At 41.3% G+C, this 18,603-nt stretch overlaps 2 protein-coding genes across 2 annotated transcripts; both read left to right on the top strand.

Annotated features, from left to right (window-relative positions):
- The first annotated feature begins 1,377 nt into the window (after positions 1–1,377).
- On the top strand, positions 1,378–7,315 carry LOC114910258 (uncharacterized). The gene is made up of 5 exons (XM_029250640.1): positions 1,378–1,502; positions 5,114–5,399; positions 5,970–6,043; positions 6,169–6,545; positions 6,873–7,315. The coding sequence occupies exons 2-5, from the start codon at positions 5,356–5,358 to the stop codon at positions 6,999–7,001; spliced, it is 624 nt and encodes a 207-aa protein (XP_029106473.1). The 5' UTR covers positions 1,378–1,502; positions 5,114–5,355; the 3' UTR covers positions 7,002–7,315.
- Positions 7,316–16,175: 8,860 nt separating this feature from the next.
- Positions 16,176–18,172, top strand: LOC114910267 (uncharacterized). The gene is made up of 3 exons (XM_029250689.1): positions 16,176–16,322; positions 16,716–16,886; positions 16,971–18,172. The coding sequence occupies exons 1-3, from the start codon at positions 16,215–16,217 to the stop codon at positions 17,526–17,528; spliced, it is 837 nt and encodes a 278-aa protein (XP_029106522.1). The 5' UTR covers positions 16,176–16,214; the 3' UTR covers positions 17,529–18,172.
- The last annotated feature ends 431 nt before the right edge of the window (positions 18,173–18,603 follow it).

Below are 18,603 nucleotides of genomic sequence, written 5' to 3'. Positions count from 1 at the left end.
GGAAGAAGGGAGCGTGAGATCGGCCACAGACTGGGAGCAGCGGCAGCAGTAATGCGGTCGCTGTTCCGGACTGTAGTGGTGAAGGGGGAGCTGAGCCATAAGGCGAAGCTCTCCATTTTTACCGGTCGATCTACGTCCCTACCCTCACCTATGGTCATCAACTCTGGGTGATGACCGAAAGAATAAGATCGTGGATCAAAAGGCCGAAATGAGTTTTCTCCGCAGGGTGCTGGGACTCACTCTCCGTGACAGGGTGTGGAGTTCGGACATCCGGGAGGAGCTCGGAGTAGAGCCGCTACTCCTTCACATTGAGAGGAGCTAGTTGAGGTGGTTCGGGCATCTGATAAGGATGCCTCCTGGGCGCCTCCTTTTGGAGGTATACCAGGCACGGCCAACTGGGACGAGGCCCCGAGGTCGGCCCAGGACCCGCTGGAGGGATTATGTCTCACAGTTGGCCTGGGAACGACGGGGGATCCCCTGGGCTGAGCTGGAGCAAGTTGCGGGGGACAGGGGCAGCTGGGCCTCTCTGCTCTCCCTGCTGCCACCGCGACCCTTTTAGGACAAGCGAGACAGAAGATGGATGGATGGAAGGTTACGTTCCAGTTTTCAAAAGCTTCACTTGTAGTATTTAAGCACTGTCAGAGCTCATCACAAAAGGGGTAAGACAACAGAAGCAGTTCTCACACTTTTGGGATTTTTAGAAAGTAGAACAACGTTCTTTTAATGTTTTACATTACATTTACTTATTTAGCAGATGCTTTTCTCCAAAGTGACTTTCAACTAACTATGTAGTGTTATCAGCCCACACACTTATTCACCAAGGTGACTTACACTGCTAGATACACTACTTATACTGGATCACTCATCCATACATCAGTGGAACACACTCTGTGACACTCGCACACTATGGGGGAATCTGAACAGCATGTCTTTGGACTGTGGGAGGAAACCAGGGCACCTGAGAAAACCTAAACTGACACGGAGAGAACATGCAAACTCCACACACTGAGTGGAGTTCGAACCCATGTCCTCTCCCACACAGGCGCTGTGCCACCGTGCCGCCCCGTTTTCTTCCTTAAATAAACAGGGGGAAGAAAGACTTACAAAATTTACACTTGCGTATAAAATATTTTGCTAAGAAGAAAATAAGGTTATTGAATCTAATATTTGTAAAATCCAAGCAATACATGTTTGAAGAAGAAATGAAACGAAAACCAGCTTTCAGCTGCATTAAAGATTCGAGCGGAATTTCTGCGCGCATCGCCGCAACCTAAGTGACCTCGTACACGCCCACCGCGCGAGCTTCTGTCCTCCTCGCACTTGGCGCGTGCAGAAAACCAGGAAGTTGCGTGCGCCACGACACCAAGCCCAGAAAACGCCTTGTTGAAAAAAACAAGGAAACGACAGACTTCCGTGGCTAGTCGAGAAGGGCAGCACGGTATTTCGGAGTCCGAGGAAATAGAGACTTGGTGTCCTTTGGGCACAGAAAAGGGAGTAAACAGGTAAATATCTGTCAAATGTAGCTGCTTTGGCCAGTATAATTAAGAAAGAGTTAGTATCGAGCTTTTGTTGTTGTTTAGAACGGCAATTAGTTTTGAATTTGAGATGACGTCCGCCATTTTGTGTGACGCATAAAATAAAACAGTATAAATAAGGCCTGTTTAAAAACGTTACATTTAATTCTTTTTCTGTTTATTTTTTTAAAACATTCTGGATATTGACTTGTACAAAATAGTTAACTTAATTTAGACAGCATTGTAGTAAAGTTTTAAACGGCGATGACTCACCGCCTCGTGGCACTAAGCCAGGTGCGGGCGTAGGCTTAAGCCAGTTTTATTTGTGAGTTATTGAAATAATATTTGATGTTTTTGGTAGTAGAATTCGAGTGGTTTATGAATAAAAACCTTGTGGTTAATGTTATTTTAGAAAAATTGGTTGAGTGGTTCAAAAATTTATAAACTAGTGTTTGTCTGCTGCTCAGCATTTTTAACACTTGTGCTTTTTATTCAAACAGCAAATATGTTTTTTGCTGTGCTAAATGTTGATATCCAGAACTACTACCTCAACAGGGCTGTCTCTCGTCCTAAAGGGCTGTACCTGTTAACCTGCTAAAGGCCACCACAGAAAGACTTAGTACGTTGTCAGATGTCAAAATGACAATGTTACGTGGTCTTCTGTGGTTGAAACCTTCAGCAGCTACAGGTCACATGTTTTTTTAGGAACAGTAACAGAATAGCCTGTTGAAGGTTTGAGCCTGGTACTACATTTAAGTAGCAGCAGAGAAGACAGGACCCAGAGAAGTAGCAGCGCCCGCATTCTTTGGGTTTTCTGCCAGGAAAGGGATGTCTGCCAGGGTGACCAGTGAGTCTTGTTTTTGTTAAAGGGTTAAGATATTGAATTAGATGACGAATGTTTGAAAGATACGATACTGACTTGCTGTGCTTTTAAAAAGTACTGTTGGACTTTGTACTCCCTGAATCCAAGAAATGTATGTAAATGCAACATTGTGTGTTTCTGGTAATAGTTCTTTATTTCTCAATAATTACCTTATGTTAATATTGTGGCTTCAAAATTGTATATCCATCCATCGTCAACAACCGCTTGTCCCGAGCGGGGTCATGGCAAGATTGAATCTACCCAGCAACGCGGGGCAAAAGGCCGAAGAGGGAGGGGACACACCCAGAACGGGACGCCAGTCCATCGCAAGGCACCCCAAGCAGGGCTCGAACCCCAACCTCTGCCACACAGCAGGCAGTGGCTGAAGCTGCCGCACCACCTCGACCCCCTCAAAATTTTATAATGCTGTATTTATTTTTTAAAAAATCCAACGTGGTCAAAGTAGTGTGATGTTGTGTGAAGATGCTTTGTTCCTGGACCTGGACAGTTTGCCAAAATTGTTGCAACTGAGAATTGTGCTCTATTGAAGAGGAGACTTGATCATCTGTCTACAAACTGAAGCTGAAGCACAGTTGAGTCATGCAGCAAGACAGTAATAGAAATTACAGAAGCAAGTACACAACAGAATGGCTGAAGAGAAGGAACATTTTGGAGTGGTCTAGTCAAAGTCGAGACCGAAACCCACTAGCAGTTCTGCAAGGAAGAGTGGACTAAAATTGCTCCGCAGTGGTGTAAAGGAATGATATTGAATTGATGGTTGCAACCATTGCAGCTGAAGGTGGCACAAACAGTCAGGTGTAAGGGACAATTCCTTCTTCACACAGTGTCAGTTAGTGTTGGTGAATAACTGTGTTTATTAAATAAATGTAAAACTTTTTTTTTTTTTTAAAAAGAGGGGGGGGGGGGTGTTTTTTCATTCAGGTTCCCTTTCTATTATTACGTTTTGACCATCTATGAACTTTGGCAAAAAAATTTGTAACAGGAAATCAGAAATGGGAAAATACTTTTTCACACGACTGTGAGATGTGTGATACTGAGCATAAACTTTGGTAACAATGGCAAAATGGCCTGTTTTGGTGTCAGACATTTTAGTGGCAGCATGGAAGACTGGGAACTGAGAAGAAGCTCCAGCATTTCAACCACAGCAAACCATGAGTCTGCCAGGTTAACCCAGTGAGTTTTGTTAAGTGTTAAGAAGTTTTTCTCTTTCTGAAGCAACAGGAAACTGGATTGAGATTAATACTTTGTCAGATTTAGTGTTTTAAATATTAATACTTAGACATTTTGAAGCCTTTCTGAAATGCACAATGTGCCTTTGTATACCAGCCAAGTTCAAGAAGTTTTAATTTCTAAAAAAAAAAAAAAAAAAAAAACCCTTTCTGCAGAAAGCATAGTTAGGATTACATACTTCCGCTGAAGATTGACAAAAGCTATGTCTTAACCTCTACGCTTCTAAATATTATTCATCTTTAAGAATGCCTATGTAGTCATTCACATTTTCCGACCAGTGTTTGTATACACAGCAGTTGCTGTAGTAGTTTCATAATCAACAGACCCTTCAAGAAGAAAAGTTAGTAACCGACCATAGCGCCACAGTGCTGTGAAAAATCCTTTTGGAGAAAGGGCTGCAGAAGTTACCTTGGTCACGTGGAGGTCCCAGCGCAACCACAAACCCAACTTGCGAAGGCACCCAACTTGCGAAGGCACCCACTTCTGCCAGTGCTAAAACTACATTTCTTGACACTATGGACATGACCATTGATGTCAGATGTGCACATAACATCAGTCTTCCTTGGCAGGGAAAAACAACAATGAAAACTAAGCCTAAACTTATTATAAACAGAACTTACATGGTGTGAAACAAAAAGGAAGAACTAAAACTCTCCAGCATGGTTATCAACACAACCAGCGCAGAATTTGGAAGAGGCACTTGCACTTTTCCTTAGCTTTTTTTTTTACGTGGTCATCAACACGACACATTCTGCTAGGGATGGCAATGCTTTTTACACCAGTGCTTGAATGTGTTGGGTATAGACCTTTTGTGTGTGATTCCAGTTTGTTCTGCAGCTTGTGGGGTGTTTGCTGCAGCTGCCCAACCTATCCTCGTGCTTCGTGGCGGGATTACATGAATGGAGAAGCGAACACTGAGTCTTCTGCAAGTGAGAGCTGCCAGACAGTCTGCTAGTCAGGACTGAGACAAATGAATAATAAAGCTGTGAGCTTGCAACACGGAGGAAGACGGGAAGGGGCAATAAAAGAGGGGGAAAAGGAAAGTGATTCCATTAAAAAGCTTCCATGATGGCTTGGTTTCAGGACCAATTTCTCCAGTTTTATCCATAACAAGGAATTTTATTGTACAGAGCAAGATTTTTACTGGAGAAACTCCCATTAAGGAAGTTGCTGAGCGATATTGAAGAATCACCCAACTTGGATTTGAATTTGCAACCTTGACTTTTCCAGGCATTGTTCTTAGCCCTTTGCTTCTTCCAGCTTTTCTTACAAGTTCATTTTACTTTCACTGGGTATTTCTTTTCAAAATACAAATATTTTGGTTTGTTTTCTGCAGTCCTACCAGATTTTTTTTTATTTTTAAATGTCTGGTTTCAAATACCTTGTGTTTCTTTTTTGTTGTGAAACCATTTGCCAGCTAAGAGGAAGTTTATTTGATACAGTACAAAAGTGTGTGAATGTTAAACGTCTTTGATTTTTGTTTTAGGACAGCAAGTTGGACGTGCCCCGAAGGACATAAATTTACTTCAAATTTGATTATTGGCTGCAGTGAAGCCACATTACAGCATCTCTTGTAGCATACACACAGTATTTTATTTGTATATATACAGACACACACGTATACGTATAAGCGTGTGTCTGTATATATACAAATAAATATATACACAAAAATAAAATTTGTGTTTGTGGATTGTAATAGTCTTTATTGTGCCAGAAGTTGAATTCAAGATGGTGACAATCATCAATGGAAATGGATTTCGCTTCAACAAGGGGTGAGTTTCAGATCTATGGTCTAATGGTCTTTGAAATACTGAATACCTGAAGTTTTGTTGTAACCTTCAAAGAAGAGACTTCATGTTTTTATAAACAAGTGTCTTATTTGAAATGGTGTGCATTAAAAAAACCTTTGACAGGATTTTTTTTTAAAATTTTTTTCAAGCAATATACAATGTTGTGATGTCCTGAACAGACTTTTACAGTAATGATTTGAAAATATTATCTAGCTTGTAGTGCTGAGGAGAGGAAGATATGTCGTAAGAGATATAACTAAATTGCACAGAGCATGTCTCCCCTGTGTATATGTGGTTTTCTTTCCACAGCCCAAAGAGATGATATTTGGATAGATTTGTGATTCTAAATAAGCTGTATTGTGTGAGTGATGGGCGGAAAGTGTGTTTTACTGTTAGTTGAATGTGTGAGTCATTGCAAGTAGTGTATCTAGCAGTGTATATCACCTTGGGTGAATAAGGTGTGGGCTGATAACACTACATAATGTTGATTGGTAGTTGCTTTTGAAAAGAGCATCTGCTTACTGCAGTATGTTTGTCTTTTGCTTTTCAAAGATTAGAGCAACCTAAAGAAAATGGCAACTGTAATGGAAGCAATCTGGATTTTTTTGATGAAGTCTGCAAACAATGTAAGTCCTTTTAAACTCATAAAACTTTCTAGTATAATAGAACCATCTAGCCTTCTTGGCACCCATATGTGGCATTTAATTTTCCTCTACTGCGTGTGATTGATAAAGTCTGCTGCTTTGTACAGCCTTTGAAACGATTCCGGCGCTTGTGGAAAAGTACAGGGGGATGGAAGTCGATCTAGAATCTCCAAAAGGCTTTGCAGTGAGGATCACAGATCTGGATGGTACCGTCTACTGGGGCAGAAACTGGATGCTGAAGATGTGGAGTGAGCTGTACCTGCCTGAGCCTGAGGAGATGGTTGTTATTGGTGCCATCGATAACTTCCCTTCGCTCGCAGAAGGACTGCAGCTGATCGTGCTGCTCGACCGCCAGGGCAGAGTCTACTTTTACGAGAATGAGGAGCTGCATCGTGTGCAGGACAGTGTCGGAGGATTTTTTGACAAAGGTGCTGTGTGGCCTCCCATTGAGACACACTACTATGGACAGTACACAGCACCAGAGGTAAATATGTTTAAAAAAACTGTATGTGGAAAATTCTTTGTGTTCCCCCCCCCCAGACACAACATTTGATCTAGTGTTATGTTGCGAGTTTTCAGAGGAAGCATCAAAGACACTAGAGTACCTGTTTTTGCTGAGTCATTTTAGAGCACAGTTCTGTATCAGTGGAGTCAGTCTTATTTTGGGATGAATTTAAAGTAATTTTTGACCCATTCAGTTTGTCTCCTGTGTCTCTGGAGTCCTAAAACTGCTGCCTGAACTCCAAAGATGACTATACCTTCAATACCTATTTAGAAAATGTGTTCTAATTGTTTCTCGTTTGTGTTTTAGACTGAAGAGGAATACTTGCAAATCCTGGAAGAGACTGGAATCCCAAGAATAGATGATGAGACAAAAGAATTTGTCCAGAGCAAGAACAGGGAGATGACAGAATTGTTGGATTTTCTCAAAGATTTGTAGGTAGGTAATTATGTCAGGTGGCATTAGGTGTTAAAAATAAAAATAAATAAAAATTTTCATGAGCACAGGAAGTTTGACCCTGCAGCTTTTAATCAATCATAAAGTTGTTACAAATACCAAGTTTGTACAATGTTGAATAATGGAAGAGACCAAAGCAGAAATCTGTAAATACACGGTGTACCACCTGACTTCTGTGTATGCCTGTAAAAGTGTAAAATGTAGCTTTTTTAAGCAGTGCTGTGCTTATATAAATATATTCTTCATTTGGGCAGGTTTAAGAACTGTGTATAGTACGACTATGAACAGCATTTTTTTTTTTTTTAAAAACACTATATATTTTTATACACACACACACACAGCCTGAAACCGCTTGTCCCAAGTGGGGTCGCGGCAAATCGGAGCCTAACCCAGCAACACAAGGCGCGCAGCTGGAGGGGGAGAGGGACGCACCCAGGACGGGACACCAGTCCGTCACAAGACACTCCAAGCAGGACTGGAACCCCAGACCTGCTTGAGAGTGGGAACTGGATAAACCCGCTGTGCCACCGTGCCTCCCCATATATTTTTATATTTAAATATAAATTTGTACAGTAAATGGAACTTGTAAAATGGAAAGTCGACAGGTGTTAAGTTTGGAGATTTGGGGGCTTTGTAATGGCACTATACCTGTCGATTTAGTTGTAACCATTGTAATATCATGAGGGATTCTTGAGACCGACTGAAAGAAATTGGTTGTGCCTGGATTTGGTTCTGGATGCAATGTGTGGTGTGAACTGCTGTTTTTCAATATGTTTTGCTATCAGTCTGTGGTGATGAGTCAAAAAAAAAAAAAAAAAAAGTTCCTGTTACATGTTGAGACATAAGTTGTTGGGTATTTGCAAATGGACCTAATTATATGGAAAAAATTAACAAGTGTGAGTGTGCAGCCACTTGGCCCAGATGCAGTCATCCCTCTTCTGTAAGATGGAGACAAGATACCAGAGTGGAGCTTTTAACCATATCTTCTTGTGCTGAGAATTGTAGATTTTGAGTTTTGTTTTTTTGTCTTGTTTTCTTTGCTTATGTAGTTACAGAATCCCTAAATTTGTTTATGGTGCTTAGTGTATTACCTCAATAAACCTACGCTGGTGAACAATAAAAGTCCAGGAAACCACAAGTGTGAAGGCTCTGTATGTACTGTTGTAATTGATTTTTTTTTTCCCCCCAGAAGATTCAACATCTGTTTGAGTCTTTAAGTTTTACTACTACTTTATTACAGAATTTCAAGAGGTGTTCTTCACAGATTAACAGCAGCAGCTATGGCTGTGCTGAAGTTAACGTGCTGCACACAGGGGCGCTTATGTCTTTTGATACCACCAGAAACTCGGTATGTTCTACAAACAAAGCTCCTCAAGACATTTTAGTCTTTGTTCTGTGGAAAATAAGCACGTTGTCCAATATGCAGTTTGCAGTAAGTAAAGAAAAGGAGATCAAAAGAGGTGACAGATATGTATTGAACAGTGGTAAATGAAGTGAAATGGCTTAAAAAAAAAAAAAAAAAGTAAGGTACACTCCAGCAGTACTTTGTCATTCTTTAAACCAAAATGCACCACAAGACAAAATCCCCCATTATAACAATGTGTCGCACAGTGCTCTGGGTTTGTGTGGGGCGAAGAAGGACACGCAAGCAGCGTTCATAATGAACGTTTTATTACAACATTGGCACACGGAAATAATGCTCTAGGTCCGAGGACACTGTTTCCCCAAGGACCTGTGCTTCAAGCCAGTGTGCTTAGTGCGCCTGGCCTTTTTTCCTTTTACTAGCCAACACCATCACCCCTTTATTTCACCTGTAAGTCCCCCCCAGTGATTGCACACTTTGTTCACAGTTTTCCTATCATGCAACAATTCACAATAGACCCATTTCCTGCCCGAACTCTTGGGAACGTGCGTCGTTACAATAGTCTTCCTGTACAGTTGGGTCTTAAACACAATTCGTGATGATACTCGGCATCGTCTTGGTACAACTAGGGTTTGGGCGACCAAAGCTGGGCTGCTCTGCGCCGTTACTTGATACACTTGTTGAACTCTTCGTTTCTGCAAAGGTGCGCGCATGCACAGAACATTGAGCAGCCCATTAAGCATCGGTTTTCCAGTCAAACATTTTACCGTAGTAGTCAGGGTAAGTAGTCAGCAGTCGGCTGCCTGTTCCCGTGAGGCCGCTTATTGTGTTCGCTTGCTCTTTTCACCGATGCATTTTCATTTTAGTTTTTTTATGTGTAACATTACAATCCTTCTGATGTAATGCGCTCATTGTATTTTTCTCTGAGTTCTATGTCGCTTTGGAGAAATAGTTTAAATGCGTAAATGTAAATGTACTGGCATGGTGGCACAGCGAGTAGCACTGCTGTTTCATAGTGCCTGGGTGGTGTGAGAGGATGTGGGTTTGATCCCTGCTCAGTCTGTGTGGGGTTTGCATGTTTTCCCTGTGTCTGTGTGGGTTTTCTCTGGCTGCTCTGGTTTCCTCCCACAGTCCAAAGACATGCTGTTCACTCATAGTGTGTGAGTGACAGAGAGTGTGTTCCACTGATGTATAGATAAGTGACCCATTGTAGGTAGGGCATCTATCTGTGTAAGTCACCTTGGTGAATGAGGTGTGTAGGTTCATAACACTACGTAGAGTTCACTGGAAGTCGCTTTGGAGGGAAGTGTCTGTTAATATATGTAAATATCAGATTAGTTTTTTCATCATGGCACAAATACCAGCGACGGCTAAATATCATGTAGAACAACAGTTCATTGCGCAGACAGACTCGTAAAAACGAGAGGGGACATTAACTGGAACCTTATTAAAACCACCCACGGAAGTATTGATGAGACACAGAAGAAGTGACAGATCAGAGGGACACCCCCCCCCCCCCCCCCCCGATACACCCCCAATAGAATGACTTTGCGCACTGGTCTTACTGTAGCATTTCACTACAAGTTTTATAAAACGACAGCACAAACGTGTTAAAATATTACAATGAACATTTTTTTTTCTGTATTTCCATCTCGAAATACTGTGACAGAGACTCTATGTGAAGTTAAAATGAGCCTAATCGTAGCTGAAGCACGAAAGTCGAAACGTCTCAGTCTGCGTAACAGCGGCGGGACAGAAAGGAAGCCGAAGCACGAAGACAAATGCGAGTTGTGTCGTCTGTAACACTAAGATTTTAATGTTTTCTCGCTCAGAAGTGATGCGACACAGTAACTTACTATGGAAAACATTTCGTGTCAAAAAGCTGAAGCCTTGACGAGCTCTGAAGTACAGGAAACGGGAGTCGGTTTCGTTTCACTGTAAACTGCAAACCCTCCTCCCTGTCCCGAGAAGATTAAAAAGGAATCGCCTCGTAGCCGTTTGTAGAAACAAGAAGTGAGAACAACAAGCGCCTCATTTTTACTGGGAATTCAGGGTAAGTAGGTCGATCAAACGGGTCCTACAGCTGGAATCTCTTCTTCCCAGTACGTCTTCTTACTTTTTTACCGTACTTTGTTTTAATGCAACTAAAGCTTTTAGCGAGCGAAGCGGAGAATAATAATAGTTTTAAACAGTAAGATGATGACAGATTTAAAAGATGAGATCAAACAAGTTATGGATCGTTCTCAGTGGGATAAACACCAGCTATAATAACTTATCGTAGATGAGAAAATATCATTTATGGTCATACTCATACTGCCAATAATAAGTGACCACGGTTTTTGTTCTCCAAAAGTGAGCACGAATGACTTTCTTATCATGCATCGTCGCACAATAAATATGTATGTTATAATAATGATCATAAGTTTAGGCCGATTTTAGTCTTCACTACATCTTTACACCTTATTCGTACCATGGTGGGCCAGAGGGTCGTGTCCCTCTATTTTATGACTCCTGCCTTAAGTTAAATTGTCAATATTTTTGCCCCAACATGAGACAAGTGGTCTCTCTCTCCAATAGTGTTCGCTCTTCTATTGTTGTTTTTCATACCAAAACTGGTATGTGAATATTCCTGATAATCTCTTCTTCCACAATCATATTTTTTTATTTTATATAATTGCAGTTTGAGCAACATTTAGTTACAATATAATATTACATTTACATTATTCATTTAGCAGACGCTTTTGTTCAAAGCGATGTACATCTCAGCAAAAGTAGTATGCGTTACATTAAGAGAAGGAGACATAGTTGCAGACATGATGTGACTCAAGAAACTTAGTTTGTAACCTACCACTTGCTGCACCAAGGTTCATTGTTCAAGTAGGTGCATAAGACATAGGATAGACAAATCCTGATACCCTTCCACCAATTTTTTTTTTTTTTTTTAAATATTATAAGATACACAAATGAGCAGAACAATACCAGAGTAATGGCTGAATAAAGGTTGTATCTGGGGATGCTTCCGGAGTTACTATGCGTGAACAGTTACACCATAGACGATCTGAAGAGATCTTGGGCGAAGTGGATCTGGAAAAGGTGGGTTTTCAGACCCTTCTTGAAAACATACAGAGTTTCCACAGTTCTGAGTGACAGGGGGAAGGTCATTCCACCACAACGGACCCAGAACCAAGAACCTCCGAGCTTTGCCTTTCGTGCGCGGGACCACCAAGCGAGCAGAAGTAGATGAGCGAAGGAGCCTGGCTGGGGTGTATCGGTTGATCAAGTCCTGTAAATAGCCTGGAGCAGTTCTATTGATGCATTTGTACACAGTAACCAGGGTTTTGAATTTGATACGCAAAAACAGGTCCGTAAAAACCCTGTTGTAGAAACAATACATGAACAAAATTGCAATACTCACTGTGGTAAAACAATGATATTCGGAGCTTTTGGCCTTCGTGAAGAACTTATTAGTGGCTGTTTTAATATCTAGAACTATTTAGTAAGAGTGTTATATTTAACATTGTTACTTTTTCCTTTATTTACTGGGAATATTTTATTATGCCTACTGTAATGATTACGTATTATGGTGGAGACTAAGGGGTTGCTCCTCCCCTCGGTCCTCTCTCCCGCGCGCGCGCAGGCTGATATACTTGGCAGTGTATACATTTTGTGCCTCGCACGTTTTGGAGTTTACTTTAATGTTGTTTATTTTATCGTAAAGACAGCTGTGTGAAATATGTCATCCATAGTTGCCTACAAGATATTAAAAAGAAGAGCTTCCTTTTTTCCGTGTCTGTCTGGGTTTATATAATTATACGCCATTCTGGAATCCACGTGAGGATCTGGGCTAACTCATTAGCCAGATCGTTACACTACGCCCTGTGTTGCCGGGTCGGCTCCGGTTCCCCGCGACGCCCTATGGGACAAGTGGTTCAGAAAATGTGTGTGTGTGTATTTTATTATGATGAGCGTGCTGCCTTGTGAGAATAAAAAAACAGTCTATGCCCTATACTGATTTGTAAAGCCACGTGCAAACACCACAGCCTTCATGTTCATCTCACCTGTCCTGTTTGTGATGTTGTCTTTGTATGGCAAAACAGTGACACTTATTACTGTCCCATCGAACAGGAGTAAGGCTCCTCGAGTCTTTTTAGCGTTGGCCCAAAAATGTTTGACTCAGTCAATTATAGACAGGCCTACAATTCTCATACTTGGCTATGTCAATACATACTTTCTCTTCTGCCCCTATTATGTCTATGTGATTATAACTGTTTCCGATTACGAACATTTATTTGACATGACAAGTTAGAAATAAGCATTCAGCTGGGTCATTTTGTGGCAAGCAGCCCACTGAGCAGCTTGGTGTCACCGTGGTCCACTGCAGAACCCTACCAGTCATCACATTTATTACTTACATAGTATTTACTGTACAAAAGACCTTTTCAAGAACCAGCTGCTGAAACAAGTTTCTTCGGGCCAGGAAAGAACTACCACACACAAAGCCAAGCATCACTGGGAGAATTGTTGCTTCATTCCTTCCTTCTATCCAAGAGCTATTCATTTTCAGTTCAGCCCATATGTGCACTGCAGTAGCATTAAGGTGAAGTACCACATTCAGCAGCAGGACCCTTTCTCCAACATGTACCTTAAGTCTCGTGTCTGTGTCCTTAATCACATGCTCTTGTCTGTCTCATGAGTCAGTCGCCTCTTAAATTTTTATCTGTATTCGTTTTAACTGTATTAATTACACTGGTAAACAAAATTTTAACTTTTTTTTGTGCCACGAACTAAAATAGGTTTACTTTGTAATACTTTTTATCATGAATTTAGATCTTTTTTCAGGATTTTTCTACCAGGCAGGGTTTAAAAGTTACAAACAAATTACATTTTGAAAAAAATGTGTATTATTTATTCATAAATAAGGCTGTTACTATACCTAAATATGTACAAACTTACTTGTAAAACATACGATTGTATGCTTTTCAATGGGGGGTGCGGTGGCGCAGTGGGTTGGACCACAGTCCTGCTCTCCGGTGGGTCTGGGGTTCAAGTCCCGCTTGGGGTGCCTTGCGGCGGACTGGTGTCCCGTCCTGGGTGTGTCCCCTTCCCCCTCCGGCCTTACGCCCTGTGTTGCCGGGTAGGCTCCGTGACCCCGTATGGGACAAGCGGTTCTGAAAATGTGTGTGTGTGTGTATGCTTTTCAGCTGTATTTGGCCTCAGGAGCATCCCTGTTCAGTTTCCAGCCAACACGTTTGGACTCCACTTGCCTTGGTACCGTTTTTCCATATCCAAAGTGTCTTGGTGAAATCTTTCGCCATGCTCATCACTGACTTTCCCAAGACTGTCTGGGAAAAAGTCCAAGTGTGAGTTCACAAACTAGATTTTCAGACTTATATTGCACCCCATAGCTTTGTATGAAGTCAAGAGGTCGTTCACAACTTCTATTGGACCTGTCCATATTGTCATCTACTTGCACCACGTTCTCATCAACAGACTCATCGTCACTCAGTGTCATGTTTTTTTGGAGACTCTGGCACGGGTAACTCCTGACTGTGAGGTACTGGCATCAAAGCAGATGGTAAATTGGGATATTAAACAGTATGTTTGGATTTTGATGTTATACCAGTTGCATTTGTCAGGCAGAAGTAGCAATCTGAAGCATCTTTTGATTCTCTCCAAATCATAGGAATGGCAAAAGGCATATGGCGTGAACCTTTTGCCCATTCTGTGAGAGGTCTGACACATGTCACACAGCAAGCATGGAGGGACCAGTTTTTAGCCTGGTCACCCACTATACAGCCAAAATACGCCAATCAGCCAAAACATTAAAACCACTGACAGGTGATATAAATAACATTGATAATTTTGTTACAATGGCACCTGTCAAGGGGTAGGCTGTATTAGGCAGCAAATGAACAGTTAGTTCTTGAATCTGATGTGTTGGAAGCAGGAAAAATGGGCAAGTGTAAGGATTTGAGCGACTCTGATCGGGGGCAACTGTGAAGGCTAGACAACTGGGTCAGAGCATCTCCATGGCGGGTCTTGTGGGATGTTCCCGGTATGCAGTGGTTATTACCAACCTAATGTGATCCAAAGAAGGACAATCAGTAAACCAGCGACAGAGTCATGGGCACCCAAGGCTCAGTAATTGCACTTGGGGAACGAAGGCTAGCCTATCTGGTCCGATCCCACAGAAGAGCTACTGTAGCACAAATTGCTGAAAACTTTAAAAAACTATGGGTGATAGAGAAATACTGAAAACATATTTGAATTCAGCGTGCAAAAATACATAGAAAAGAAGTATTTTTTCATGGGTCAAAAAAAACCTGTTCACCAGTGTTATTCTTTTTTAGCTTTAAATGTTCTGTGTAAGGGGGGTGCAGTGGCACGGTGGGTTGGACCGGGTCCTGTTCTCCAGTGGGTCTGGGGTTCGAGTCCCGCTTGGGGTGCCTTGCGACGGACTGGCGTCCCGTCCTGGGTGTGTCCCCTCCCCCTCCGGCCTTACGCCCTCTGTTACCGGGTTAGGCTCCGGTTCCCCGCGACCCCGTAAGGGACAAGCAGTTCTGAAATGTTCTGTGTAATTTGCATTTTCATTCCATCTTTTTATTTTACCAGAACAAATATCAGGATCATGAATTGGACCAACATAAAGATGTGATCTGATGAAGACTCCACTTAACCTGCCAAATGAAACAGTGACCTCAGAAGCATTTAGAGAAAGAGGTACAGAACTTTATATGGAGAAGTAAATTTACATTATCTAACTTTTTCCAATTTCCTCTTACATGTATCTAACATTGAGCATGTTATTGGCAAAAACAGTTTTTCTTAATCTTTCACTCACTTCTTGTGAAGCAGAATTAATTTTAACTGCTTTTAATATCCCAACATATGATCTACAATCAATATTTACTATATAGAATACTTAATAGCTGCATCTGTATCTAATGCATGTTTTGCAGATCATTAAAGGTCACTGTCTTATATGAGCCATTACAAAAGGCCAGGATTCATGGAAAACAATCCAGGTGACTTTAAAACTATGTTCTAATAATCTAATAGTGACTCATGATGGGGTCCAGACAAAACCCCCCTAGGACAAAAACCCCTCCTGCACTCAACTCATGATAGTACAGCAATTAACAAGGATCTATGTGAAAGGACTGATTAATATGTATTTAATCTAAAGATAATTCCAGGATTAATTTAAATGACATATTTTACAAAGTAAAAGAGACATCTGAATATGTGTATACGCTTTGTCACTTTAAAAGCAGTATCTCACACACACACACATTTTCGGAACCGCTTGTCCCATACGGGGTCGCGGGGAACCGGAGCCTACCCGGCAACACAGGGCGTAAGGCCGGAGGGGGAGGGGACACACTCAGGACGGGACGCCAGTCCGTCGCAAGGCACCCCAAGCGGGACTTGAACCCCAGACCCACTGCAGAACAGGACCCGGTCCAACCCACTACACCACTGCACCCTCCTAAAGCAATATCAAATCTTTGTAATTATTTACAGTTAAAATTTCAATTAAAGCACAAATTTTCATAATTTTTTTTCACATATCACCATGCCCTGTTCTCTGTTTTTTACAGTTTGCACAAAGGAAGTAAGGTAAATCAGTTTTTAATTTACTTTAAGCAATGAATGGTGTGTAAAACAAAGTAGCATCTGAAATGCATTAGTTATTAGAGCAGTATTGAAACCTGTCTGAGAACATTGCCAAGAATGATTTTCGTATCCACTTTACACTCCCTCCCGTGATCTTTTTCAGGCATGAGGGAAAGAGAAGGCACACTGAGTTGGAAACTCCAGACAGAGGGATCATGGTGAGAAGCAGTACTGCCTTCATCACTGTGATGCTGAAATACATCAGGTCCACTGTGTCATGTGGAAAGCTTTCAAGAGAAAAGGCATCATTCTATCTGAAAGAGGTTTGACAATCTATGTTTTATATTTAGTTTTTTTTGCACGAGGTTTGTATTATTTAGTTGAATTTGTGATGAAAAGATGTAAACATAAATATCCAAAAATTGAGAAAATGTTATTTCTTCATCATACTTCCCTGGTAAAAATGACACATATTCAGATGTTTTCCCCACACTTTTTCCTCAAAGATCCTCAGAAGATCTGTGCCAGATTCAGACTACAGGAGATTTAAAATGTTATGGCTGAAATTAACAGCAGCTTGAAATTGTCATCAGCAAGTGTTACCTGCACATCTGTGACCATGACTTTGAGAGCATTTTGGAGGTTGTGTCTTGCATTTAGTGCTGCTTTCTCCTGTTTTTTCCTGTCAAATCATTTCTGTTTTCTTGTGTATCTAGATTCTGCACAGCATCTTCTTTCTTGGCTACATTAACAGACCACGGTTTTATCCTGAAGATGTTCTGTCTGAGGAAAATGCCTTAAATCTGAGAGAAACATTTCCAGATATGTTCCAGACATACATGACTCACCTGCCCTCAAGACCACCCTACTCAGCTTTACTGGATGTGGTACAGAAACCGAAATTACTTTTGCTCAAAACATTCAGTACTTTGTTTTGCAGAGTTTCTCAAATTGTTTTATTCCTCTCCAAGGTTGTTGAAACTACTGGAACATCTGATTCTGCTGCGGATCAAGACGAATATGAAGTGCTTGATAAACTGTTGGACTTGAATAAGGAAATGTATGTGCCTCAACACCAGAATACGTCAATGGCGAGTGAAAACGCATTTTGTTTAGCATCAGCTGTGGTGAGTTACTGCTTTTTCCTAGATTTTCTTACCGGTCAAAAGACCAAGAAGTACTTTGGAGCACCCATAGCCTGCAAGGGAAAAGCTCAGCGGGAGATCTTTATTGACCTATCCTGCATCAAGACGTGGAATCGGAACGTGGCCTTGTCCGTGTGTTTGATGGCCAGTGGGTACCCTCCAATCTTACTTCCTCAGTTTGTGCACTCTGCTGCATTTCGTATACTCAGCAGCAGGGAGGAGAAGCAGGCGAGTGCCATACCATGCATTTCTGAAAAACAGCAGTCTTGTGGTCAAAGGTTTGAAGGAAATGCGAGCAGTGGCTTTAGCTGTCAGCGCTCCACCTCTGACACAGTTGAACACATGTCATCTCAGGCACCAAACAGAGAGCTGAGCTTCAGGTAACTCCCCGTGCAAAGCTCCCAAACAGACATGTTAGTGTTTCACTACCATCCAAAACCTCCATGTTTCAGATGTTTGAAGATCTTCCCAAACGTAGTATTTTCATCCCTGCCACATGTTTTACCTGTTCCATATTGGGAGTATGGGAACTGTGCGGAATGTGAAGCTCTAAGTAAACTGCTGAACGCGGAGCAAAGTGTTAATATGAGAGTGTTAATGCCTTCTATAATTATGGGACTGGAGTTTCTGCACTTCAGTCCATCTTTGTCTCCCTTTGAGTTCATACTTCTCCCAAGAAAATGTCGACTGGCAGACAATCTTACAGCAGCCAGGTTTGAGTTTAGGGGATATTTCCAATTTTATGATCCTCAGCTGTGAAGTTGCTGTTAAAGAACTGCAGCTCTTGGTTAAGCCTGTTACAAGAACTACGCATGTCCAGGCTTTCTATGCCATTCTCCTGGGTTATAAAATCATTACCAGTCATTATTTCTTGCAAATAAGGTAAAAACCTGACTAAAATATGGGTCTCCGGTCCCACCTTTATCACGTTTACCTGATACAGTCATATAAATCTGTGATGTGTGTTACTGTTGACACATTTTTTAGCTACAGTGTCCAGGAGGGGTGGGCAGCTGCTGGCACTTGGACCCCCAGCAGTTTATTTTTCTCTTCCGTTTCGGTGGGGAGTTTTTTGCTTTCTTTTTCTTTGTGGCCAGTTGGCTTACTTTGTAGCTTTACTAGCTAGTATAGTTTTTATAGTCATTTAATGCATAGCTAACATTTTACTACTGCCTCTTGATCAGAAGATTGTATAAGAATATTTAATAATTCAATGGAATAGCATTGTGCTTGGTGAAGGTTTGCCTGTCTTTTTCCATGTCTCGTAGTCTGTATAATTTTCATCAGTTATTTATATTTTTATATACACTTTTCACACTCTTGTTTTTATATTTGGCCTTTTACTGTTCATACTGTGTAAAACTGTGTTCTGTGTTTAATAAAAACTGCTAAGTAAATGAGAGCAAGTAAATGTTCTAGTGTTTGTTATCATTATTACCATCACTGTATTGTTAGTCTA

The sequence above is a fragment of the Scleropages formosus genome, chromosome 3 (assembly GCF_900964775.1).
Source record: "Scleropages formosus chromosome 3, fSclFor1.1, whole genome shotgun sequence".
Lineage (NCBI taxonomy): Eukaryota > Metazoa > Chordata > Actinopteri > Osteoglossiformes > Osteoglossidae > Scleropages > Scleropages formosus.
The sequence above is the reverse complement of the archived record's forward strand: the minus strand, read 5'-3'. Positions and strand labels throughout refer to the sequence as shown.